The sequence below is a fragment of the Triturus cristatus genome, chromosome 6 (genome assembly GCF_964204655.1).
Source record: "Triturus cristatus chromosome 6, aTriCri1.1, whole genome shotgun sequence".
In the NCBI taxonomy this organism is placed as follows: Eukaryota; Metazoa; Chordata; class Amphibia; order Caudata; family Salamandridae; genus Triturus; species Triturus cristatus.
Window position 1 is genome coordinate 1,432,508,852 of NC_140589.1, and position 26,776 is coordinate 1,432,535,627.

General features: G+C 43.8%; 1 protein-coding gene across 5 annotated transcripts in view; it reads left to right on the plus strand.

The window, feature by feature from the left end:
* PLEKHG1 (pleckstrin homology and RhoGEF domain containing G1) overlaps window positions 1-26,776 on the plus strand; it is a 260,178-nt gene that overhangs the window by 167,493 nt on the left and 65,909 nt on the right. For all 5 annotated transcript variants that reach the window (XM_085612486.1, XM_085612487.1, XM_085612485.1 and 2 more), the window contains 6 exons: window positions 7,424-7,470; window positions 9,440-9,590; window positions 13,457-13,588; window positions 20,628-20,810; window positions 21,422-21,517; window positions 22,583-22,669. In XM_085612486.1, coding sequence (XP_085468612.1) covers window positions 7,424-7,470; window positions 9,440-9,590; window positions 13,457-13,588; window positions 20,628-20,810; window positions 21,422-21,517; window positions 22,583-22,669 — 696 coding nt within the window. The remainder of the gene's footprint in view (window positions 1-7,423; window positions 7,471-9,439; window positions 9,591-13,456; window positions 13,589-20,627; window positions 20,811-21,421; window positions 21,518-22,582; window positions 22,670-26,776) is intronic.

The following is a 26,776-nucleotide window of genomic DNA, read 5'->3' on the forward strand; positions in this document are numbered from 1 at the left end:
TTTGTGACTCGCAGGCATGAATGTGCACTTGTAAACCAGGGCGTTTATCGCACCAGAGTGGACTGGGTGAGCCTTTGTAAATCGAGCCATCAGATGGAAAACTCAGGCCCTAAATCATTATCTAGGTTTGAATTTAGCTTCTGTTATTTTTTAAGATGCTTTGCCCATTGATTGTAAGATTCTGTCCCCTATGGCTGTTGCCAGTAGACAATCATTAATTACGTAATGAGAATTGATTTGAATTGTTTGTTGTACTTTCACCACAATGTTGCCTATTTGGTGTTAGAAATGTAAGGATAGATTATTATGGAGGTGTTCAACCTAGCATTCCTTTTACTTTGAGTGTATGTGGTGATAGCTCACCAATCAGGAGCTCCCCGTAGCATCTACTCATACTGGTACTGGTGGCCATGGCCAACACGTGGAGTCTCGTTGATGAGCAGAAAGTTTAATCATTCGGTCAGACGTGGGAATGGGTTTGGTGATCAAGTTGTGCCGTTGGAAGTGAAGCGTTCAAGTGAAAGGAAGTGCTAGCTTTCATTGTTGAGCTACATGATTTTACACTATCAAGAACCCCACTTCCTCAGTCTTCCTCTGTGTTCCAGGCAAAGCCCCCAGACCCGCCTTAGAGTCTTCTGTAAAATGTATTTGTAGTGAATCTCTGTCATTAGGTCCGAATATTTGGTAGATGCCCTGAACACTGGTACAAGATGTGCCTTCCCACTATCCTAGTATAATTTTTGGAAATTTCAGCATGGTACCTCATTCCGAGGAAGAGTTTAGGTGGTAGCATATATTTATGGAATATGCGTAAAGTTTTAAATGATTTGCGCGCTTAGAATGCAATCGATGAGGATATAGGCAGGGCGTCACTGATATACGAGCATGTTATGTTATGTTATTTTAATTTATTACGTGAACAAGGGCTGAGAACAGGATATTTATAATTATTTATTATCATTTATAAGGACACATTCCCTACTTCAGGAAAACGTTGTAGAGTCAACCTCCAAAATTACATGTTCACCAGCTACATCTTGTTCTTCTTTCCTCAAGGTTTCAGATATATTTTCTGGAATCTGGCTTTATCCCAGAGTGAGACTGTTCATCCTTGCCTCATGTGAACTGAGCTGGTTGGACTTCCAGGCTAGGGAAATTTCTCATTTTGAAGAGACATGGACCAAGCACAAAAAAAGCTTCATCTGGGAGGACGGTTTTCTGCATAGTTCCAAATTCATAAGGTATGCGGAAAACTATTCCGCTGCTAATCTGATAATATTAATAATACATCGAGTCTCTTTAAATTAGGGTGTGCAACCAGAACTGCAGATAGAGCAACCCATGTCGGTCATTATCCTAGGGCCAATGACGCACTCTGTACGCAACCGCTCCCGCCTATGAGCGGGCCTGCGAGCAGGCCGCATTCAATTTGTTTCTTTTTCTGACATTCATTAGTATAATTAATCTTCCATTCTGTATCAGCATTAGAAACTTGTGACATCAGTTGTTATGGCAACTACCACAGTACTAACCTTAACTGAGACAAGAAGCACATTTAAATTTGTTGAGGTGATAGTGACTTTCTTATTTCCGAAGTCCGAAACTAATCAGTAAAGATGTGTGTGAGAAACAAGAAACCTCATGCAGTGACACTGGCCTGGTGTGGAGTTAAGTAGTCCACAACTAACCTGTGAAGATGAGGCGTAATTGGTGGGAGTAATCGGAGGCCTCATGTAGAGACACAGGTTTGTAGATGCTGGGGTCTGCCTCTTTCTTCTGCGGGTGGGAGTGGGGGGGACGGGGGAGTGATACTGAATTGTAATGCCTCTGATGGTAAGGGGGGCCTGTGCACTGCCACTGGTGTAATGGCATAGCAAGACTGCCTTGTCCCTCTTACAAGCATGGGCAATGGGTACCTTGCCCTAAACGTGGGTGGTAAAACAGCCATAATTAGGGGGTGTAGTGTACCCCACACACCAGGTGCCACTACACCTACTGCACTAGCGATCGCCTCTGGGGAGGAGAATTGAAGGCGTGTGCACTACTGAGAAAATGGTGGCCCTCTCAGCTGCCACTCGGTTTTCTCAGCCTTCTAGGTGGCGACCGCTCTGCGCGTTGTACTTGAAGTCCAAAGCGTACAGAGTAATGCATCGAGTGATCAGGGCGACTCTGCTTTTATGGAAGACAAATGATGTGTGTTAGTGTAAGATTAGCTGAGGTCTGCACAGCCCTTACCTTCACACGCTTAATAAGTTGTGAAATTATATTACACCATTTTAATAATGGATGATCATAAAACAAAGCACATTGTAGAACTGTTAATAACTTATTAAACGGTCTCCTACTTAAGGCCAAGATTTTAGCAGGGAAAGGGATACGTCCTCCCAGAGTGTGAGACAGTAGCCTTGTAATGGTGTTGCACACAGACCAGTCGCCTGTGGAGGTAGAGACGGCAGCCGCCATTTGCCTCTGCACAGTCCCTGCTTGCAGCAGGCTCCTGGGAGAGAGATTAATGGATGAGGGTGCAGAACTATGGCAGCACTAAGATATTTATATTGAAAAATAAGGTGAAAAAATAAGCGTCCAGAAAACAGTTGATACAAGCTGCCATATTTTACAGTGTAATATGACCTGGACTCGTTTCATATTTTGTAGATGTCTAATCTGTCACACATTCCGGGCAGATGACTTGATACTTTGTCTCATGTAATTTACTGGGGGTCCCTTGTTCATCATGACTGATTCCAGGTTGGGATTTTCTGTACGCACGACACCATGCTGAAGTCTGTCTTGAGTAGGGATGGGGTTCGAGGTTGCTTCGTACCAGCTGGTGGCATTGTCAGGAACCCTGCTACCAGAACACTGAAGAACCACAGAAGACTCCTGAAGAAACAACAAAGGTCTCCTGAGGCCGTGACTTGAAAAAACAGTGACGTCCTGAGTTGTGATTGAGTCCTGTAGGTGGCGGGCGGTAGGTCCTCACAAGGAACCCACAGGTGCTCCTTTGCTTTGTGCCCAGCCCTCCGGTCATAGCATAGATGCTCATTTCCGCATTGGACCCCATGAGGCACCTGGGCAGTAGTGACGAACATGGGCTTTAAAAGCATCCATAAAACAGTGCACACATTTACCTTTCCACCCCAAATTTGAACTCTGCCCCTCATGCATGCAAGAGAGGGTACAGCTTCCTAAATGGATGTGGGGGACATTTCTCTTCTCTCCCCTGCTGCCCTGTGCTTCCTGTGGGACAGCCCTGTACTAGGGGAGGATTGCTGTGTCTCAGCGTGAGTTGCTTCGGGTGCAGATTTCGGTTTATCTCTCTGTGAATTACAGGTGGACTAACCTCTTTGCCTGTCGTACCCCAGAGCGAAAACCTTCCATAAGGGCAAGATGCATGCGTGCAATCTAATTTGCTCATGCATCCCTTTTGCACACACACTTTCTCTTTGTGAAATTGCACATGAGCAAAATGTGCCATTTTGCAGATTTGTGATGGCGCATATCAAGAAAAGGGTTGTGTGAGTTGGCCACCATTTCACCCATAATGTATATGCTTCTCATTGTTTACAGGATGCATAGAACATTTTACATTCCGTGTCGTCCTTGCTTCTGGTAGAAGCACTCAGGACGCACTACTTTGCTTTCCCTAATGTTGTATGTGTTTTGTGTGGCTTTATCCACTTAATGAAACTTGAATAATTGTCTTCTGTGGCGCACACAATCCCATGTTTTTTTCCCTCTGCTTGGGCACGCAATTTGATTTTTTTTTTTTTTATGTTTGTGTGTGTCTTTTTTATGTGTAAGCCTTTTTACCACTCTCATTACTGTCCGTACCTTAGAGAGAAAGGCAATATTTGCTTTTCACAACCCTGCAAGATGTTTAAAATATATTATAGTCAAGGCATACCAAGTACACTTTGAATATACAACTTCCATGCATTCCTCCTAATTAGGGTTGACGAGTTGGGCCCAACTTAACAACCCGAGATGTTTGCCCTCCCTGTTGGTCAGTGATTGATAAGTAAAGAAAACCTCTTATAAGGCTTGTCCGCCTCCAGGTTAGACGCCCTCTTCTCCCAGTAGGACACCTGTGTCCGCGTCTGCACCCTATTGAAGAGGCTTCTGTACCTCATGGGCACGCGGCCAGGCCCTGCCCACCTTTGGCTCCTGCCCTTACACTGCACTCCAAGGGCTGAGCAAAGTGCAGTGTTTGGCTCATGCACTCGGTGAATCGGCGAGTGCTAATGCGTTGTGTACACTGCAGCAGTCATGTTTGTTTTTCTTATCTTCCTCAAGTTTTCCTATCATTCTTTTCCTCTAGGAAATGCTGGTAAAACTTGTAATTCATGATAAGACTGACATTTAATGTGTTTGAACAGTGAGTGAGCTAAGTTCACCGAGAGCTAGCGGGGATGGAAACTGCTTCATTAATGGCTATTTAATTGAATTTTGTACAGTAATGTTGGCTGCACATTTCATCTAATTACATTTCTTTATCTGAGGTAAACCCCTTCTCTTTCGGCCCATTGTAAACCCTGCATTAGGACTTCATCAGCACCCGAGAAGGTATTTTACTGTTTAGACCGCGAACGCTTTCATGTTATCGGTCCTGTCTTTACTGTATTTGCACGTCTCGAAGGATGGCGCGGGTTGTGCCTGCAGTCTACATGTGCAGATTCTGAATAGACCTGCTGCTTGTGGACCTGGAACCCAGCTCCACGGGGGCAGGTGAACCAGGGGGGTAGCTTAGTGAGCGAGATTTGGTGTGTGAATCTCAAATTTCATAAATAAAAAAAGTAGTGGGTCACAGAGTGAATGTATGAGGTGACCAGGGTAGGGGATGGACTATTCTCATCAGGACCAAAGGTCAGTACTCATTTGCCGGACCTCTGGGGCCGATTTAGGGTTTGGCGGGCAAGAACTCTGTTACAACGGCAATAGAGTACCCTGCTCACCAAACGCAAGGTCCACGCTTGAATATGAGTTGGGCTGACAGCAAGTTTTACCTTGACAAAGTTACATTTACTCTGTCAGTGCAAACTTACTTTAATGGCCCACAGAGTAGGTGCCATCGGAAGTAAGCCATTCGACCGTCCACAATATTTAGAGGAGGCACTAAGGTAGCTTTACTTTTTGGGGCTGTTGCAGCCAGGTATTTCCTGATGGTGAGGGACAGTAAAAAAAAAGAAAAATTCCCTGCACACCATGAAAGAAAACTGATGTGGGGGTCATTCGTTTGTTTTTTATTTTTCAAAGACCAAGTCCCGCTTTAGGAGTTCGTTTTTGGAAAATAAAAAGGGTGGTCAGCAGTCCTGTTTGACAGAGCTTGCCAGTAAACTTTCCTATATTGATAGAAACCACCATGACCGAGATTCCTGCTAATAAATATAGATCTCTGCAATGCTGTTGGACAACTCTAAATTTGGCGGGGCAGAGTGAAGTCCTGATACACTGTGTGTGCCTTTTGTTCGTCTGCTAAATCCGAAATCAGGCTATCTGTCTAGAATGGCACAGTAGAGAAGAAAAAAAGGTTTAGATTACAACCCCGAGGGATTGCCCGTGGTTAGACTATCTGCAAGCATTCATCCCACTACCTTGGGTGTTTGATTGTCAGTAGTATGCCTGGAACCCTTAGACTGTTGTAGCTTTACAAGCCTTTTACTGTCAATGTTTGTGTATTCTAACAAGTAGAAAATTTGCATCAATTCAAGGAGTAATGCTATGGGTGCAGATTTGCTTATTTTTTAGTAAATCTGTCACTTAGAGACATATCTACAAAGAAGTGGAAGAATATAGTGCAGCAAGAAAGGTTGCTGCGCTGCCTTGCTTCACCTGAAGAGAGCAGAATTGCACCATATATTCAAAGAAATGGAGCAGTTTGATCTCTCCATACTGCGCCAATGCAGGCACTCTTGCACCATAGTTCTGGTCAAGATTTTTTGTGAAGGAAGAGGTACCTTCCTGTACAAAAATACCTTTTGGAGGCTTTTTTCTGTGTGTGTGTGCTTCAGAAACGCATTCAAGGAAATAACGAGCAGAAATAAAGATATTTCTCCTTGTTGTGCCTGCCTCAGGCATGCGCACCAGTTTGTTGCAAGCCTGTGTCTACAACTCTTTGTAACTATGGGTTTGAGTCATGGGTGGATGCACAGGAACGCCCATGCACCACCGATGGGGCTCCTACCCGATGGAAAGTAATGCAAGACAGCGCTTTGGGTTGCGATGCATTACTTTCTCTTACAAATCCACGCAAATCAACATTTGCGTGGCTTTGTACATACCAAAAAAGGATTTTGCATCTGGCTGCATCTAAAAAGTGATACAAGATGCAAAATCTTTGCAAATCAGGGCCTAAATATAAGATCCACAAAATTAACAAATTATAACCTCATAGAGGAATCAGAATGGAGAAAACAAAAACACAGTTCTAGCAGACCCAATTCAGGGATCCCCCCGACCCAACTACCAAGCCAAGAATGTATTTATTTGAGGGAGGTCACACCACAAACGCCCCCAAAGCTACGCCCCTGAGGCAAAGTTCCTTTTAACTCTTAAAGCTTGCAGCCTCGCATGCTGCATTCTAAATATGAACTTCACTGACCATTCTGGGCACTATGGAGAGATCTCTCCTCCACATCACGAGAATTCATTCTGGATGTAAAGGTGGATCGCTTGTGACTTTAGGGAGAGCAGGGTGTCCATGAGCAGGGAGAGACTGAGTGGCATTGTAAGGGCATGAAACTCTGAGGTGAGTCACCACCATGCAGTCCTCTACTCTTTCAGCGCCGTTGCAAGCAGGTGTCTTCGCGTGCATGGGCTCCACTCTTTCAGAAACTGTAGCAGGCAGATTCGTGCCTCCCATACTTATCCAGCTTAGACATCACTACTCTTTGTAATGAGATATTACAAGTGAGTAGTGATAGCATTTTGTTAATAATGGTTGATTCTTACATCCGAACACGCCTATAATAAGAAAATGATCTCCCAGTGATTATTGGGAGCTTAGCATCTCCCATTGATTTTATAGAAATTTGCAATATTTTGTTCATTTAACTATTTTATAAAAACGAATCTTTGAATAAGCAGAAAATAATTCCGTAACGTGGTAACCTTCGAATCCAGTTTATAATAGTTACTTTTTCAAAATGTGTAATCCTGTGCAGCTTGTCAGGGGGATAGTACTGGAAACTGTTTAGTTCATCACAAATAGTTTTTTTTTGTATACAGTAAGTTAAGTGTGTACTTCGAAGCTGCCGTTTAGGTGGGTTTTTCTGTTCGAGGTCTGTGCATGGAGTATTTGCAAAATAAGATAAGTATCCTTGCCTATGTAACTGCTTGTAGTCTATGCACCTTTACAAAATATGTAAAATACTAAGATCCCTTGTAAAATACTTACTGTGCTCTGCTCTTATTCCACCCACAGAGTGAGGACTTCCACATATACACGCAATACTGTACCAATTATCCAAGGTAAATATCTACTTTAAATATCTAACATTTTTTCTACACATTTCCAGTTTTGACGTTGAAGCTTTTATATATATATTTCTTTAATGCCTAATAAGACTGCAGGGCCCCATACGTTGTCTCTATTTTCCCATAACATCAAGAATGACAAGACAGCTGTAAAAAAACATTACAGTCAGCATCTATGCTTTGGAGACCGGGTATGTTAGCGATACGTATTTTTCATGTCCTCTTTTGTAATGCGTCCGTCATTTCCTTTTGATCGCATAACCACACAGTTGACAACTCTCTGTAGCATATTTGCAATATGTGCAGCACATTTGTGGTGCTTGTATAATTGAAGTGGCTTTTACTGTACATTTACCAACCAAGGGCATATCTCTGTCTTTATAAACACTTTGAACATAAAAATAAAACTTTCTGAGTTATGAAAAAATATTGAATTTTACTTTTAATTGTTGTTACCGTTACCAGTGGAACTGGCCTTTACCAGGTGGAATTTTGACTGGATGTGTAAATATTCCACTCAAAAGCTAATAACACAATCTGGGTTACATGTTCACCTATGTAATGTCCGCTTGCATCAATCTGCAAGTTAACCTTTGCAGAGTGTCAGGATCTATGTTTGTTTGCATATGCTGCATTCAAGTACCCTTTGATGCGTTTGTAAAAGATATTTTGTTGAGTCTGCTGATTGTGCAGCAAATAGTGGATTATGTGGCAAATTACGCAGATAAATAATTAGAACATTGGAATGTTGAGAGCTCCATTGAAAACAATGGAGTAGCTCCGGGCTTATAATGGCTGGTATAAGGCCAGAGCTCCAACATTTCAATGTTTGTCTCCATGTTATTCCCTCCTCTCAGTGAGTGGAATGTTCGAATAGCCTTATAGCACTTGTGCCTAGGGCTTTACCAGTTGTTAAAGGCCCTCGCCCTAGTTATAGCAAAAGACACACAATTGATGGACGAAATGCAGAACAAATCAAAACATTCACGCCCAGTCAAGAGATCTGGATTAAATCCATCATTCTTTTGCTCACCATGCCACCCCAGTTTAGACCTGGCCATATGCAAATCAGTCTTGCCCCTGTGCCTCATGGGAACAGCCCAGCCTGAACTGCCAAGCCAGGTCCTCCCTGGACCGAAAACAAGCATCCTAGGACCGGTTTCGGGGTTTCACCCATCTTCAGCCAGGATAGCTTGATTCCAGTGGCACAGTGAGCCCAGGACCCACGTCTGGGCATACCTGGCGCACTTAAGGCGAGAATCAAGCTATCCTGGCTGATGAGGGGTGAAACCCCGAAACCGGTCCTAGGATCCTTGTTTCATGTTTAGGGAGGACCTGGCTTGGCAGTTCGGGCTGGACTGTTCCCATAAGGCACAGGGTCAAGACTGATTTGTATATGGCTGGGTTCAAACTGGAATGGCATGGTGAGCAAAAAAACGATGGATTTAAGCCCAGATCTCTGTACTGGGGTGAATGTATGACATTGTTCTGCATTCTGTCCATCAACTGTTGTTTTTGCACTCACCCTAGTGATAGGCCCTCATCTGCAGTTCAGGCATATAACTCGGGTTCAGGGCCTTTAACAACCTGCCCTCGCAGCAGGCTATAAGGCTTTATTGTGTAGCAAACACGACGAAGACAGATTAGCTTACATCCAGTGACCCTAATTGTAGGCAGAGGGCCATCTTGGAGATTTTCTTAATATAGCATTCAAGATCTGTAGTTAAGAGCTCCCCTTTGCTACTGACTAGAGATCAAAAGACTTTGTTTACCAAAGAAGGAGAAAATGCTTTACAAACTAGGCAGATAGGTAAAGTGCTTACATGTATTTGCATCACACTCCCTAGTTGTGAATGTAGACTCTATTAACTAAATGGCGTTGTTGTAATATTGATTCAGATTGCTTTTAGGGGTCACCTTTGTTTTAATGTATAAACCTCACTCTCACTCTTGTTGCTTGCAGATCTGTGGCAGTGCTGACGGAATGCATGAGGAACAAAATGGTGTCCAAGTTCTTCCGAGACCGGCAGGAAGTCTTACAACACTCCCTCCCCTTGGGCTCCTACCTCCTGAAACCCGTCCAGCGAATCTTGAAGTACCACCTCCTTCTGCACGTACGTTGTGGAGAGACAAGCCATTAACTGAATGTCCAATATGAGAGGGATGGGGAGTTGGGGTGGACAAACGAGTGAATTCTTGGCTACATTAAATTTTATTTTATAAAATAAACAAAAGTCAACCTAACGCTATTTTATTTACATAACGCACAGAAATCAGGACAGTAAGCAAGAGCAATAAAATAAACAACGCTATAGGATTAATCCTCAAAGTAATTAAAATAATTGTCTTCCTGACTTGTTTCTTGCCTGAAAATGTCTTTAGTAAACATGTTCCCCTGCCACTGGTTTTTAGGTCTCGGGACCATCCGGTCTGCCGAAGGCAGAACCGGAAGTCAAGAGATTTAATGACTTGGAGAAGAGGGGCTTGAACCCTCCCCTCTTCTCACCTGTTCTCCATTGGCTGGCCTCTTGCATGCTGGCCAGCCATTGGAGAAGAGGTCAGTCATTCCGATCAGGCCCCGTCCTTTTCGGATCGGGGGGCGTGTTTTTTGCAAGAAGTCTCATTCTCTCCTCCAGCCAATGGCTGGAGGAGAGAAAAGACAAACACGCCCCCGAATCCGAAAATGCCGCTGCCTTTCTCCGAGGCATTTCTTCTTGACCTCGGAGAAAGGCGGCGGTGTTCATGGCGTCCTCTCCCCCTGCTCGTGGCTCCCGTGTTGGCTGCTGCTCTGGTATCCTCCTGAGCTGTGGAGGGCAGGGTCTTCACAGAAGAGACCTTTGTGGAGAGCCGTAGGAGCCATTTCATGTGGTCGGGTATGGATGTAGACGATGTGAGGCTTCAAACAATCCACGCATCCACTTGAGTGAGTAATTGGCGCCCGGGTTGTGGAATGAGCGCCTCCATTTCACGAGCGCTTCTCCTTGCTTCTGAATGCAGTCATCGGCTTCGCGGCAGAGGGTGCTCTATTGGCGGCTTTGTTGGCCTGCTACATTCATGCTGCTCTGTGCGGAGACGTGCGCGTGGGAGGAAGGAACAAAAGCGCTCAGGCAGGAGGTGTGCACTTACCTGCCAGGAGTGACAGGTCTGCTTCCAGCTGCTCGCGCGCTCGCTGGAACGGAGCCGGTGGCATCGACCATTAACGTCACGTGCCACGGGCTTTTATAGGTTTTTAGCCTTTCCTTGTGCCCATATCCTTGAGGTTGCACGGTATCATAACTCGTGCACTGCATCGGTGGGAAGAGATACACCAGTGGTCGGTGACTATCGAAGAGAGTGTTTCTTTGATTGACAAAGCAACGCCTGGCATCGTCCATTTCGCAAGTACAATGTGTGCTCGCCTGAAAGAGTGAGACATGCTAGAGATAGGCCGTTTATGGGAGGGACATAATATAGTCGTTCATTGCCATAACATGACGCAGCACAACGCTGTTCTTGATCGAACCGGGTCTGATGCGCACTGACTGGGTGTGATGAGCCTCGCACGTACGATTTCAGTGCTGAAGTTTTGTCACCGTTCTAGAGCATTAATCCACTCAGTAGCGCCCAGAAGCGGTTCACCTTCGGCCAGGCACAGTTTGTAAGGCCACCTATGTGCCTATTCTTTCAGTCAACATCTTTTACATTTAAAATGTCTAAAACTCCACAGGGGGGGTCTTCTCTTTGGCAGGAATGTACAAGAAAGTTAACATTTTAGCTGGCAAGACAGCTCAGTGGGTTGAGTCACCACTGCAGAAATCTGCCGGTTCCGTAATCACATCACAGTAGTGCGTTGTGTCAGCCTTTCACTCATTTAAAGTAGATGAAATGAGTAACACTGAGATGGGAAATAACTCTGTTTTAAAATGCTGGTGACCCATGAATGCCCAGTGTTATTGTTGTCACCGTTCCGTGTGGAGGGGACACGTTTACCCTGTTGGCGTAGGTTCTTTTGAGCATCAGACATTTTTTCCGAAAGTCATTTAAATACCACAGAGGTTTCTGACCGGGAACTGGTAGTTTGACTCTCAGGCAACACACAAATGGTTCAGCGTTTAGTTTCTTTTTATTTTATAATGTCCAATCATAGAGCCTGAATCCGATCTTCAAGACCCAGGAACAAAAATTACGAAAGTAAAAACTAGACACCATAAAGGCAAATACATAGTAACAATGAAAAAAAACAACAAGCATTTACAATGCAATGGTCTCGGCATTGTTAAAGTTAGAGCTATTGGCATTGCTCGTGACAATGCCGTTTCTTTAAATGTTTTAAAAACAAAAACATAAACAAAAATAATGTCATGAGCAATGCCAATAGCTCTAACTTTACCAATGCCGAGACCATTGCATTGTAAATGCTTGTTATGCCCTGTCTGTCGGCTACTTTGAGTCAGAGTCCATTTTCCTGACGGTATTTACATCTAGCAGTATATTAATGTTGGCATCACAAAAATGTCTTGTCCTGTATATCCAAAAGTATGGTTACAGATCCGCCACAAAGATTATGTAATTCGGTTTAATTCCACGTGCGTACCCCTAAACTGTAATATAAGAATATAATTCTGAGCTAGCTGCTGATAGATCGCAACTGGTTTGGGAAAGTTAAACCCAACAAAATGTCAACCTTACAAAATGTAATGTTTTATTATGCGAAAAGCCTATGGGAGACCCACTTTAATCACTGTGCTGCGTTTGGTCCAAGTGCTTCAGCCCCTTGCTTGGCCACTACTCCTTATGTCAGATTATAATGTCTTTATGTTTTTGCAATTGTAATTCCCAGCCTGAAAGGGGAAACTTCGGCAACTGGTGAGTCAGCTTGAAAGAGGGGGATTAAACGTGTGTGCCCAGCGCCATCTAGTGGTTAGTAAAGGGCTGGCAATGATTGGGTGAATTTGGGTTTTAGTAACACAATATTTAATCTATCTATTGTCTGTTTCTGTAAGGAATCATGTCTATGAATAGCATAACTATGTTACTTATTTTGATACTCTGGATTCTGAGGACGCACATCTTTTTAATGGTTCATAATAGTGAGAGACGTTTTTTGAACAGTTAACATAGGAAATGCCTGCTTTTCCGTTTAACATGCAGTATAATGATATAATGTTTCACTTCCAGTTCATTTAATCAGGCCTGTAAAAAAAACGCATGTTACAGAGAGATGTATTCTGGGGGACATTTTTCCACCAGCCAAATTAATGAACTTTTGCTGAGGGCCTGGAAAGCTGCATGCTAGAAATAGGATGGGAGCAGGACCTGGATGACTAGAGTTGTTACATCACATGGAGTTGCAAACTGACTTATTCTTCCTAATATTAATGCAAGGATTTGCAAGATAGAGTACATAAATGAGCAGTCCTTTGCAGTGGTTGAGGGATAGCGAAATTTGAAAACGTGGCATGGATATTCTAGGTAATGGCTGGCTTCAGTCCCTGCTGTCGGTAGGTTATGTACGCTAGAGGATGGATGGAGAAGCACTTCATCTAAGCGGAGGGTCACAGGTTTGCATAGTGATGGCAGGCAGCCATTTCAGGATTCAGTGGTTCATTGCATTTGATAATCGAGATGCAGCATACTGGTGATAACAGGTAAAAAGACGTTGTTTACACTGTAAACGTTTGTCATAATTATGCTTGTAGATTGCAATGCATGGATCCCTTCTAGAATTGCCTTCATTTTCTCCCTTTCTCCGCCCTTCCACGAATGGGTTGTGACAGCACAACTAATAATATTAAATAACTTGTTTTATACAACGATTCATACCTTACTTATGCCAGTTCCAACCTCTGTAATAAGCAATGTATGGGCTTCAATTGGGCACCGGTGTCGGAGAGAACCATAGAACCAACATGCTCTCCCTCATTTTTACCTGTTTGTGGTCCACACTGTTCCAGGTCTGACAAGTTTTGGTAAAGATTTGATGTATTTGCTTCTCTGTCAGGAAATAGCAAATCGCCTTGAAAAGGACATTGAGGGCTACGACGTGGTGATGGAAGCCATCGACACCATGCAGAGGGTGGCCTGGCACATCAACGACATGAAGAGGAAGCACGAGCATGCAGTCAGGCTGCAGGTGAGCTTCCCGTCCGTAGCGCCTTCTATGATCACTAGAGGTCTTCAAGTCCGCCTTTGCAGCGACACTTCAAGAAAAATGTATGCAAGCTTTTTTAGGTAGAGATAACTGCGATCGGACAAACAAAATCTACCAAACATTGTCTTATAAGGTTGATTCATAAAGCCTTATACTATGAGTAAGTGTGTCTTACTCAGGAGTAATTTACACCTAAGCCAGGAGTAAAATATGATGATCCAAAAAATCACTATTTGAATGGGCACCAGTGTGTGTGTGTGTAAATGCGCAGCAGCATGGTTCCAAAGTCTGGCTGAAACAGGATCATTAGCCCGGCGCCTACAATACCCACTTTGTTGCCCCTTAATATATTCCTTAATATATTCATAAACATCCAAAGGGAGGTCTTGAGACAGTTGTTTCTGTTAAGAAGTTATTGACTCCATCCAATTATCACACAGTTCCAAGCAAAATCTTCATTGATTGAAATTTATTCTTTCACCATGGGTAATTCATTGATCAATATCACGGATAAATAAAGAAGCAAACAGCTATTTTCCGTACTCCCAATGCCAATACATTGGGGTAGGTTAAAATTGTGGAGTTTAAAACTGATGTATGTATGACCCATGGTGAAAGAATTGTGGCCTTGAGAAAGAGAATCCTTCTTGAAACACGTGTTGGCTGCACATGTAAAACTCCTTTTGAAAATATAACATTAGTATCTGAAGATCCTAATTTCCATCAATAAAGATTTTTCTTTCAACTATTTACCAAGTGGATGAAGTCGATAATTTCATAACGGAACCAGTTGTATCAAGACCTGCCTTTGTTTATGGAGGCCCAGGAGTATTTCCGCTTACTGATGGCAGAGTGTATATATACAGTGTTTGATGTATCATGCAACAGATGGATTGTAATGACTGGAAAGTATAGAGATCCGTCTCCGAATCAGATTATTTCACCAATGTACTTGTATATATATTTTTGTATTTTATATGTATTACCTAACATGTTATGTGTGTATTTGTTTGGTGTTTCTACTTAGTTGTATTTGTGCATAATATTAGTTATGTTATTTGTGTAGCGATGTTGTTGTCAGTCCTATGATATTGTTTGTGCATTTATTTTGTTATTCCATGTGATTTTTTAAAAATAATTGGACAGAACGATGAATTGATTATTGAATATAATGGATTAACCTTGTAATTATCGTGTTTATATCATGATCCAATAACCAGCACTATAAATATCTATTTATACAACTAAAAAATAAAATAAAAATTTATTTAGAATACCGCTTTTTCTGTTGTTCATATATGGCCTTTATCTAATATCTTTATATTTTAAAAATATTCACAGGTCGTCAGGGGTTTTTCGATTACATTGTTGCCACTTACGGATGCCTTTTACCTGTAAACAGGGTTTCCTAATCACACGAGGCAGCTTTGGGTTTACTTAAATGTGATCCCTCAGTTGAGCACTATTCCATCTGAATCAGGGACCCTGTGAGCCCAACACAAACTGTGTACTAAAGCATCTTTGTGTTTGTTTTGTCGGTCCATTGTAGGGCGTCTGTACCCATAACATGGGTATCTGCAGTTCTTACTTTGGACTTCATTTAAATGCTCTCTCCAGCAGACCTGTCTGTATACTGTCCAAGACAGCGGCCTGCAGATAGTTTGGTAGCAAAGTCGACTTTCTGCCATAAATGCCTTTCCGTTGTCATCAATTTGACTGTGGAGCGTTGCTATTGGTCGAACTCATCCATAGTGACCTGTGCCAAGTTTCCTCAGTTCACAGTGATAGCTTGGGGTAGTTTACAAAACCAGTGATGTCAGCGTCTTCCACGTCAACCCTTGTTTCCTGTGCAGTGCTGCTCGGTCCTGCTCGGCACACGCCTGTGGGATGCTCGGGGCTAGGGCTGTCGCATTCTGTAGGGTCCAGATATTTCCAGACGAGGCATCTGGGGTCTGTAGAAAAAGAAACCCAGTGTCCCCATCTATGCAGTCGATAATAGATCCTTTCATAGCCACTGCGCACAGTGCCTCTTGAGTACTGTATGGGTGAATGGGGCACAGAGGATGTGCCCTTAATGCAAAAGAGCCCTAAATAGACATGGCACAAGGATTAAGTGGTCCCACTTGTTTTCACTGAATGTGTCATTTCATTTTCTACACATAACACAAGGCACTTTTATGAAAAAGGAAACTAATGTAAAATGTAAGTTGGTGCTGTAGTCTGCCTCATATAAGCCTGTGTGCCCCTCCGCAACAAATAACTTAATTAACGCTTTTGTGCTCAACTTGCCTTGGTTAATGTAAAAAAAATTCAACTCCATTTTGGAAGACTGTACAACTTCAACATTACTGTGGCGCCTCAGTCGAAGGATTTCAGAGTTAGACAGCACATCAATCAGTGGTGTTTTTGGCACCTCTGAGCTCTGCATGGTTAGTTGGCTTGACAATTGTCTTATTCCCACACACCATGGCAATGAATGTTATTTAAACAGACATGTTCACTTTCTTTGAGTCTTTGCTTGGACGCCATCTTTTCAGGTGCACCCAGCATACAGAGTTGTTTTTGGTTCTTGGTTTTAGCTGAATGAGTAGGCTGCATCTGAGGAAGAGGCCATTGAAACAGCGGCTCTGCATGTAGTGCCTTGCACTCAATGTTGCCCTTGGAGGTGGAGGCTTTCACTGTCAGTGGCCCCATGATGGCTGATCCAGCACAACTCTCAGGACTTAGCGGTTTCATGAGAGTCCCTTCAGAAAAGTAACCTGGGTGAGAAGCAATGCACTGGACTCTTATGATGAACATTTACAGCAGAAATAATTGCTAGCCATTTTAATAGGAGTTGAAAATGCAGACATGCTGACAGTCTTTTTTTTTTCTTACATGCAGAGATGTTACAAGTTATGATATGAATAATACAATACTTAAGGGGCATAATTATTTCCTTGTGATGTTTGTTTGCCAAGAGTATGAAAAATCCGATATCCTTGTTTATTTAATCCTGGATTTTTAATAAGACTTTTCAGTGGCGGCAGAAACCTTTGCCATGAATTTGGAAATGTGACTTAAGCAACCCTTTGAACCTCTTAACATCTAAGGATGTAGTGGTCTTCCGTTCTTCAATCACCTTGTAGTATTAAAGATGTGATGTTGTATACTAGCACTTTCTGGGGAACCGCTGGTTTGTTTACCACAAGTTACCCTACCGTGTGACAGTCGCCAATGGCTTCTGCTGCTTTGTTCAGTCCATGCTGTCAGAGTTTGTATGTGCTGGTTGAGCATTTCCACTGGGAAGAAGGCACAGCTGCACCTATGTAAATGTCTACTATTTTAGGTCTCGCCTGACCCAGCGAATGTACTGGTCTGGCGAGTCTTTTTGAGAGGGCTCCAAAAAGTGCCAGCAGGCCAGCCTAGAGCTAAAGTGCATGTGAGCGGGCATGCGTGCCGCGCTTGACCGCGATTACTTTCACATTCACGGCCGCTTTGATGTTTGATCGCAATCGCGATCACTTTTGCGGCCGCACAGCCCGCTTGGCATAGCCAATATGTCTCGCTTTTGGGACCTTATAAGTATTTAGCTATGCAACTGTTGCATGGCTAAACACTTATAAGGTCCCAAAGGCGAGACCTATTGGCTATGCCAATGCTTGTTTGACATGGGATGGGCACTGTTTAAAAGGGCGCCTCTTACTTTCCAAAAGGATGCCTCTTTGGAGGATTTGAGATGGGGATCATGAGACGAGTGTGCTCCATGAACTGGTGGCCTGCTAGCCCTGACAAACAGGGTGAAGCAGGTCCGTGTTCCCCTACACTGGGACGGCTTATGGCGGATGAAGTGTCGGACCACTGCTGAAAGATGTCTGCCACAGGGCCTCCTCTGCCTGTAGGCTTTACAAGTGGGTCACCCGGTCAGTTCTTGGCTTGTTGAGTCTGAAGAAGAGCGAGGCCTTGATCATCTCTCTGAAAATCTTGATATACTAGCTTCAGAAGCTCTCTAGCTCTGTCTCTTACATAGGAGAGTATCATTATGCTTATATCATTGTACCATCCTGGGAAGCAGTACTGCCTGAAAGTATCTGTGCACCTTCTGTACGGAGGAGTCCTTTCATTCATCAAAAATTCTCTAATAAAGCAGACAATCCAGATCCACCACAGTGGCCATCAAACTCTGCTGAATATCGCTTGCTCTCAGGAATTCCTGCGCAGTTTCCATCCTCTCAATTACAGAAATAGTGTCGCTATCCCACAACTCGACTTCCATCCACTCCTGCAGAGTCAGAATAATTGCTGCATTGGCTCTATGAAATGTTGTCTGTGATTCAAACATGTTGTGTTGCCTTCTCAATGCCTTTTAGGTACTGTTTGCAAGAATTAAGTGTCCCTTCCGGGGAAGGCCTCGAGTCTGGCAGAACTCCTCTGCAGGGCCTACAGGGGGTCCAGGAAGGCTGGTTTCCCACTAGTAGGATCAGCAGATTTTGGAAGACGTGTAGCAAAGCACTTTGTCAAACACCAGCAATAGTCTGCTCTGTGACTTGACTTTTGTATTTATCCTGCTGGTATCTCATTGGCCTAAGCATGAAGCTTAGTCCCTATAACCTGAACCTGTAACCGCTCCTTTGGTATGCACATATATTTCAATACGACTCCGTCAGGGGCTCCTTTCATTCAGACCTGCAAGCACTTTACACCATGAGTAGCTGGCGGGAGTCTGCACTTAGCAACGCTTTCTCCACTTTTCAACTCAGGGACCCAGGAACACGTGAGCCTGACTCCAGTTTACTGCTCCTTTGGGCATCTGTGAGGGCCACCATAAATAGTAGTTATGTGCACCATAGATCACTTCCACGTATACTCTACCTGCTAAGGAATGCCAGAGGTCAGCCCCACTTTGCTGCTTACCACGGCTACAGTATCAGTTCAGTTCAGCAGCCACAAATTATGAAGGGCACCGCTTTCCGAGCTGTTGATGCACTTGCAAAGTCAGTTTAAAAAATTCTGTTCTAATCAATAGATGTGTTCTACTATAAAATGAAGATAACTGGTGCTATCCCACTTACATCTTTGTACAAGTGAAATTGTAGTTACCTTTTCATAACAGACTTATTCATACCCACACACATTGTCTCCTCCACAAAGTGGCATTCTTCAAACACGTTGCTCCTCATTAGGCCATCACATGAGAATATGCAGTCAGTACTCTAAACTTCTCTATTTTCCTTATTACCCCACCAGTTAGAGGTGGGCGAACCAGCACATTAACAGGGCGAGCAAAGCGAGAGCTTAGCCAAGAGTCTGGATCGGATCTTAGAGCCCTTGCACAAGCCGAGCCCTGAAAATGTCCACCATGTAAATCCTACAACAAAATCACGTCAAATATGGTGAAGTCTCTTCCTAAATTCAGAAAAGTGTATTTATTTAACACGTGGAAGCTTTGACAATGATATGTCATATTATAGCACTACACTAAGATGTAATTATTAAAAGTGATAATGTTTAAATATGAACTTGGAACCATTCTGACCCAGCCCCATCCTGGCGACAGCGCCATTGGTGAACTACAAGGCAAGACAGTTGTCGCATGATCCTTGTGTGTGGCCCAGAATCTTAAACTTAGATCAACATTATAGTCTATTAAATAAACACACTAGGTTTTTGTACAACTTGTGTTTTGAACTTTTTTATTTTATTTATTTATTTAGAAAGGTTTTATATAGCGCTGGCTACACCCATGGGGTATCGGAGCGCTTCACATAAGTTTGAACATGATACAGTTGAAAAGTATTAGAAGAAATGCACATCTTGAAGTAAAAAATACAATACAAAATGCAGTATTCAGACAAAATCAGCATAGGGAACACAATAAACATCAAATTTGCATTGGTAAATAAGCGACGGAGGGAATTGATTGCAGACAAAGATATCATGAATATACACATTTGTTACAGCAACAAGAGGTCAGCTCAGTGGTCAGGAAATATAGGGAGCAGGTTTGGTGTGAGAGGAGGGGTGAAGGAATGGAGAGATGGGGTAAGGGAGAGGGGGAGGAGGAGAAAGGGTAGGGAAGAAGGAGGGGAAAAAAAGTCAAAGGGGGAGGCGAGGGTGGTGGATAGGTTGGGAGGGAGAGGGAGTGGGAGTTGCATGCGAGAAGAGAGAAGATTAGGGGCCCCAATATTTATTAAGCAGGTAGAGTTTGAGGTCTTTTTTGAAGCAGTAGTAAGAGGGGTTGCAGCGTAGATCAATCGGGAGGGCGTTCCAGATGTTGGGAGCATTACCAGAGAAGGAACGAGATTGAGAGGCTTTCTTTTTTTGCAGAGGGGGGACGAGGAGGAGAGAATTTGAATTTGCTTTCACATGTGATAGTGAAGAAAAAGGAGAAGTGGTAAAATAAAATATTTGCCAAAGATGACACAATTTGTTTAAGCCGGGAAGCCACAGTTAATGGAGGTTTTTTGGTTTCACTTAGTACAAATCAGCCACTAAATTGGCATCTATTTATCTGTCCTTTTACCTCAGACTTAGATGTTTTGTTTTTAAGTCTTTGTGCATGAGGGCAGAGGGAGTGTGGCATGCAGAAACCACAGGAAAGCTCTCCTCCTTTTGGGCTCAAGGTTCTAACAGGACCTCGATATGAGTGAAAGCCAGCTTTTACGCTTGAGCCCTGTTCGAGCTTTCAGAGGCTCACCCACCTCTATTACCAGTTATATTGCATGAATTCAGAAATCTCTTCCCAACTCCTCATGGTAAACGGCTAATAATACCACTACAAAGAACCCAACTTAAACGCATGGAAAACAAGAATAATATGAAGTAGTCCCTGAAAGAATCACTAACACTAGGTTCCGGAGTAGCACTCTACTCACCATAAAGCACTTCCTCTACTCATCAGGCTAGTAGGCGCTATCTAATGCCTATAAAATGCAAGATCCGAAGTCTGCTGTTGGAAGACTTTCTCGTTGTATTGGGGTCTCAGCATATTTCTATTTTGTAATATTCAAAATAACATGTTCTTCTTTGCCTCATGTTCTAGGAGATTCAGAGCTTGCTTACCAATTGGAAAGGGCCTGATCTGACGAGCTATGGCGAGCTGGTTTTGGAGGGAACCTTCCGCATTCAACGAGCCAAAAACGAACGCACTTTATTTCTGTTTGACCGACTGCTTCTCATCACGAAGAAAAGGGAAGAAATGTTCACCTACAAAGCTCATATCCTGGTACGTTCGCCAACGGTGATAGTGTGTACTGTCGCACTGCGCGAAGCTGTGTCGGTGCTGTATACACCCACCAACCAGTCAGAGGCTCAGAGCACACACCCCTCTGCCACATTTCTCAAACTTTTTAGATGGACCCTTACTCTCCAACACATTACCTGCCTGGCTTGGACTTGTGGTATAAACACTACATGCCATGCTAGAGTGTTGGATGCGGGACCGGCCAATATTCAGTTTAACGAGTATCTCTTAGCCAGTCACTCAAAGGCGTGGATTGTTTTTTCATCCATAGAGTCCAGGAATCCACAGCCTTCCTCTAAGAGGATGGGAACCCTCCCTGTCAAAGCAGGTTAGAGCAATGGCTGTGCCTGCTCCCTGGGTGTGTTTTAGGATTGTGCCTGTTCTCAACCCCTCACAAGCTCTTGCGGTATGGTGGGCGGACATGTTTTGGAATGTTAAGAGACTCGAGGATGCAGTTCTACCACAGAAAGAAAAATCTTCTTGAAACTGTGTGAAGTTTTAAACTGCATGCATTTCCATGAGAGCTGGGACCCCCAGAGCATGGAGCACCTTCTGAGTCCGTTCATTTGTATTCTTTTCTTTTTCTTTTTCAGTGCTGCAACCTCATGCTGGTGGAGGTCATACCCAAGGAACCCCTCAGCTTCAGTGTCTTCCACTACAAGAACCCCAAGCTTCAGCACACCGTCCAGGTACGGAGACTGTGACCGGTGTGACCTGCTGACTAGTTATCCCCCGTCGTGGGGTACCGACACCATTAAAGTTTTATTGTTCCCCTGAACTTACTTTCGTCGGCTGACTAAGTGATATAGCTTATAGAATTTCATCTTATAACAAAAGATGTGGCATATCTTTCTCTGTAATGATACCTCATAATTGCTTGACAAAGTTGTAGACTCAAAACACAGAAAAGACCGCCAAGAAACCTTTTTTTTCTAAGAGGAATAGTAACCGTAATGTTAAAATGTAAGATTGGGTCAACCACTTAACTTGACAACTGTTAGAAACATTTTAGATTTCTTAAACAGGATGTGCGAGACATTGCTGGCTACTGTAATTGATCAAATGAGTTCTAGTGAAATGTGACATTGAGTAACAAAATGGAAAAGAATTAAATGCATGAACAGAATTGTTTGCATATTAATTTTCAGTTTTTATAAAATTAAAAAGTGTTCTCCTTAATGAGGCCTTAAAATGTTTATTGCAGAAGATTTTTTAAAAAAATATTGGAATGAATTGTTCAGATAGAGACTCTTACATTAGAAACTTGAGCTGACATCTGAGTGTGTGATTACTGTATTATAGCTTAATGTTTGGAAGGTGCTCCAATTTAGATCTTGCTCTGCTGATAACACTGAGGGCAATATGGCTCCTATGACACAACACTTAATTTTCAGCATAACATTCTTTTTAAATCTTCATGGGTCCGCTGTACATAATATCCTAATGGGACTTTCCTAAATATTTATTCGACATCTTGTAAACCTGGTGTATTGCTCAAGCCTAAAAAATGGACTGAGTAGTCTTAAAGGTATTTGTATCTTCAATGAACACGCCCCACACAGTCAAGTAAAGACCAATATCCTGTCATAAATAACGCTGGTTCTAGTTAATTTCACATAGTCACGTTTCAGACACATGTACTGCATCTGACAATTCTTGTGTGTCAAAGTAGTGTAGCGACAGTAACCGCTCGTCTTGCCAAGAGGTAGCACAGAAATGTCACTAAAATAACTGCTTTCTTTATGCCTCAACAGGCCAAGTCGCAACAGGATAAACGCCTCTGGATTCTCCATTTAAAAAGACTTATTCTGGAAAACCATCCTGCCAAGATACCAGCAAAGGTCAGTAGCTCTACTTGTTAAATAGGACTTTCTAGAAAGAGGTAGATTTAGTTTTCAACAACAGAAATCTTATCTGGGGGGAGAGAAGCTTCCAGACAGTTGTCAAAATGTTCTTATGTGTTTGGAATTGCATTTACATTTAGTTTTCTTGGGTTTGCCTTTTCTAGGGTACCTTATCTCTTGACTCCTCTTCATGAATTCACTCATTGCCCAAAAACTCTGTGCCTCTCGGACACCTCCGAAGAGGAACGGCGCCGGATGACGCTATTATTAGAGTTCCGCGAGGCGGCTGACAGGGAGGCACACTTCCTTAGCAATTACTCATCGGTGCGGAGAGGGCGAGCGGCCAGTACGCACCCTGGCACAGCTACTCCGACCCCAGTAGTCGGCAGCACACATCATTGAGCTCTGAGCTGCATCAGGAGACACATTAACAGACACATCTAATATCCGGGACAAGTTCTTGTCCTATTATGAGCACCTATACACCTCCAAGCAGGATCGTTCTTCTGCAGAGCGCGAGGAATATTTTGAGGAAATTGCGCTGGTGTATTTAGACAAGTACATGCAGGATTTCTTTGCTGAACCTTTCTCTAAAGATGAAGTATCCAACGCGATAAACTAGCTCAATGGCTCCACTGCCCCTGGCCTCGATGGGTTTACGGGCGACTTCTACAAACGCTATAAAGACATCTTAGCCCCCAAGCTCATTAAAGTCTACCATGAGTCTCTAGAGCGGAACCAACTGCCCCCCATATTGCGGGAGGCAGCGATCGTCTTATTACCAAAACCTGGCAAAGACCCCCTCCACTGTGAGTCGTATAGACCTCTTTCGCTATTGAATTTCGATTATAAAATACTAACTTAGACGATCGTGGTGCGTCTCGCACTGTTGATGGACAAAATAATTTCCCCTGCCCAATCGGGTTTTGTGCCTCACCGATCCACGTCCCTTAACCTACGCACTCTTTTCGCTGTCCTACATAGAATCAAACCCAACGCCGCAGCCGTCCTACTCTCTGTAGTGGCCATTCCTCTGGACAGTCATGCGACGGCTGGGTATGCTCTTCGGGTTCATAAGACTCACGGCGCTGCTATACACGGCCCCCACGGCCAGACTGCGACTAAATGGCGCGCTTTCCCGCTCTTTCACATTATCACAAGGCACAAGACAGGGCTGTCACCCCCTGCTTTTCATTCTCGCCATGGACCCGCATGTCTGTCATTTCCAGGAGCCCCACCTACACAGGGGGATTCAATTCCACACAGGGCCATTACTGGTGTCCCTCTATGCGGATGATATCATTTTATATGTGCAGGAACCCCAACAGAACTTAGACCCTCTCATCCGGGAGATCATCAGATTTGGTAGCTTTTCGGGCCTTAGCATAAATTGGCACAAATCTGTAATATTCCCCCTCACTCGGGGCACGAACCAGTGGGAAGTTGAGTTCCCTTTGTCATGGTGCACCGAGTCGGTTAAGTACTTGGAAATCAATATACATTTGGACACCGCTGAGATCCTGCTCTCTAACTACGGAACGGCGATACACTCGGTGGGAGAAAAAGGTAGATAGATGGATCAAACTCCCGCTCTCAATTGCCGGGCGTATCGCCCTGATTAAAATGATTGTACTGGCCAAATTCCTCTATTTATTCAATAACATACCAATCCTGCTCCCGAATCGCTTCTTTCACTCCATAAACAAGCATCTTATCCGACTCACATGGGGGGCAGACGCCCCAGGGTTAGATGGGAAAATCATGATGCTGCCGTACCACAGGGGTGGTATGGGAGTACCTAACCTGCAATTATATTATTTGGTGGCCCAGTGTGGCTATGCCCATGCCTGGTTTCACCATGATGCCAGGATTCCATATTTGCGACCTGAGGCGGACTTACTCCTCCCAGATACACTAAACACGGTATTACCCCTGGGATTCCCTCGAGACCCCTGGGATATTCAGACTGTCTCCACAACCAGCTGGGCCTGGCTAAAACTGGTCAGGATGATGGGATCACCAACTCTGTACTCTCCGAAACTACCACTTCCGAATCAACGCTGGTTTCCCATCACCGGGGAGAGGCTGGTTCAGCGCACCTTGTCGCGGTTTGGCATGGCTACAGTGGGGGACCTTTACATCAATGGTCAGCCTCTATCGGCAACGGATATGGATAAATTCCCTGATGAGACATTCATGAATAAATTTGTACTCACCCGCCTTCGCTCCACACTGCGCGCTAAGCTCCCTGGGTTCCCCATAGAACCCAGCCCGTTTGTGCCGCTATCCACAGTAATAGAGAGCGACACGGGAACTCATCTGATCTGCAAACTGTATAGAACATGCTCCGAAACGGTCCCTATCAACGATGCCATTGTACACGCCGCCTGGGAGGCAGGTTTAGGCCGCCCAATTACGGATGACCAGTGGGAAGCATGTTGCTGACAGGTTGTCAGTCTCTCTGAATAGTCGCCACAAACTTATACATTTCAAGTTCCTTCGGAGGATATACATCACGCCTGAGAAAGCGTACAAAATAGACGCGGCTAGGCCGCACTGCTGCCTCAAATACAAATCCCTGCATGCAGACTTTGCACATCTCTCTTGGACATGTAGCAAAATCAGTAGTTACTGGACCGCCATACACCACACATTAGGGGAAATGATAGGACTAGATCTGGTTCCCACCCCTGAGGTGGCTTTGATGGGGTACCGAAGGCGGTCAGGAAATACACAGAACTGAGTCTATTATTTGCCAAGCGGGAGATAGCATTAAAATTGGGACACAGGGCTGCGCCGCGACACAAGGACTGGCTCACGAGCCTAGCATATTGCAATCTTAACCACGACTTATAGGCTTCCACGCTCCCAAACACATCCCGCCCACGCGACATCTGGGGCCCCCTAAAGCACTACAACACGACAGCGCACTCACAGCATACCGCTCAACTGGAAGATGGGCTGGTTCCTGCTGGAATAGGTTGACCAGCCGGAATATGTACGATTTACTTGAAGAGATGCTTTCTCACCTAGCACCCAGAGAGTCGCCGGTATCGCATACTAATGCAATATATGACACACAGCTGGATCTCAGGGGGCATGGAGACGTATATCATATGTATGCTTGACTAAACCGCTCATCCAAGTCTAAACTGTGGGGATAATTGTCACATGTTGTCCGGAATATATGTAATTGAACATGATTATTTTTTCTATGTCATTATATTGGAGCTGGCGTTTTGATGCGAATTGTATACTGAAACCGGTAAATAAAGTTTTTTAAAAAGCATCGCTGATACTATCACATTCCCCAAATATTTAGAAGAAATCCATGGACCTCCCACTTATACTACACTTACAAAGTTCGTTTGACAAACCTGCCTATCAGCAATACATCTGGTTACTAATTCAAACGTTCACACAGCAGAGAGCAGAGAGGAACGCCTGGCAAACACATATCAGACATTTTCAGGAATACAGGAACATGTGCCATTTGGCTCAACTCCCAGATTGCTACAATATCTTCCAAGAAGGAGTCCAAAATAAGCATGCAAGCTCACTGTACACATGAGCATATTACAAAACACATGGTGGTCTAACAAACAAGCATGGGCAAAGCCAATAGCTTCCGCCAATGCTAGAGCTATTGGATTTGGCAATGTGTTTTTTAGCCATGATTTAGACCACGCCAGTAATTTGATTGGCCACACCTCTTTAAGAGGTTTGCCATGCACCCTTTTAGAGCACCCCCAGTTTTTTCCCCCACGTAAAGCCTGTTTAGGGGTCGCACCTGCGACCCCTGGCTTGCCTCTTGCTACCCCCTGGCACTGCCTTTGCGACCCCTGGCCCCTGAATTAGCAAAATCACTGCCTGGAACAAAGGAGCAGCTCAACCTAATGGACATCATTTGTAGCATTTTCATGGTTTTCTGTCAACTTTTTATCACACAAATAGTGAATAATATTATTCACTATTAGTGTAATAGAAATGGAGTATTAATTAGCTGAAATATGCCACTATCCGACAGCTAAGGTAAAAAAAACATGCTTTTAAATGTGTTGTATGCATGCTTGTAGTTGAGTGTGTTTATCTAAGAGGGTGTAA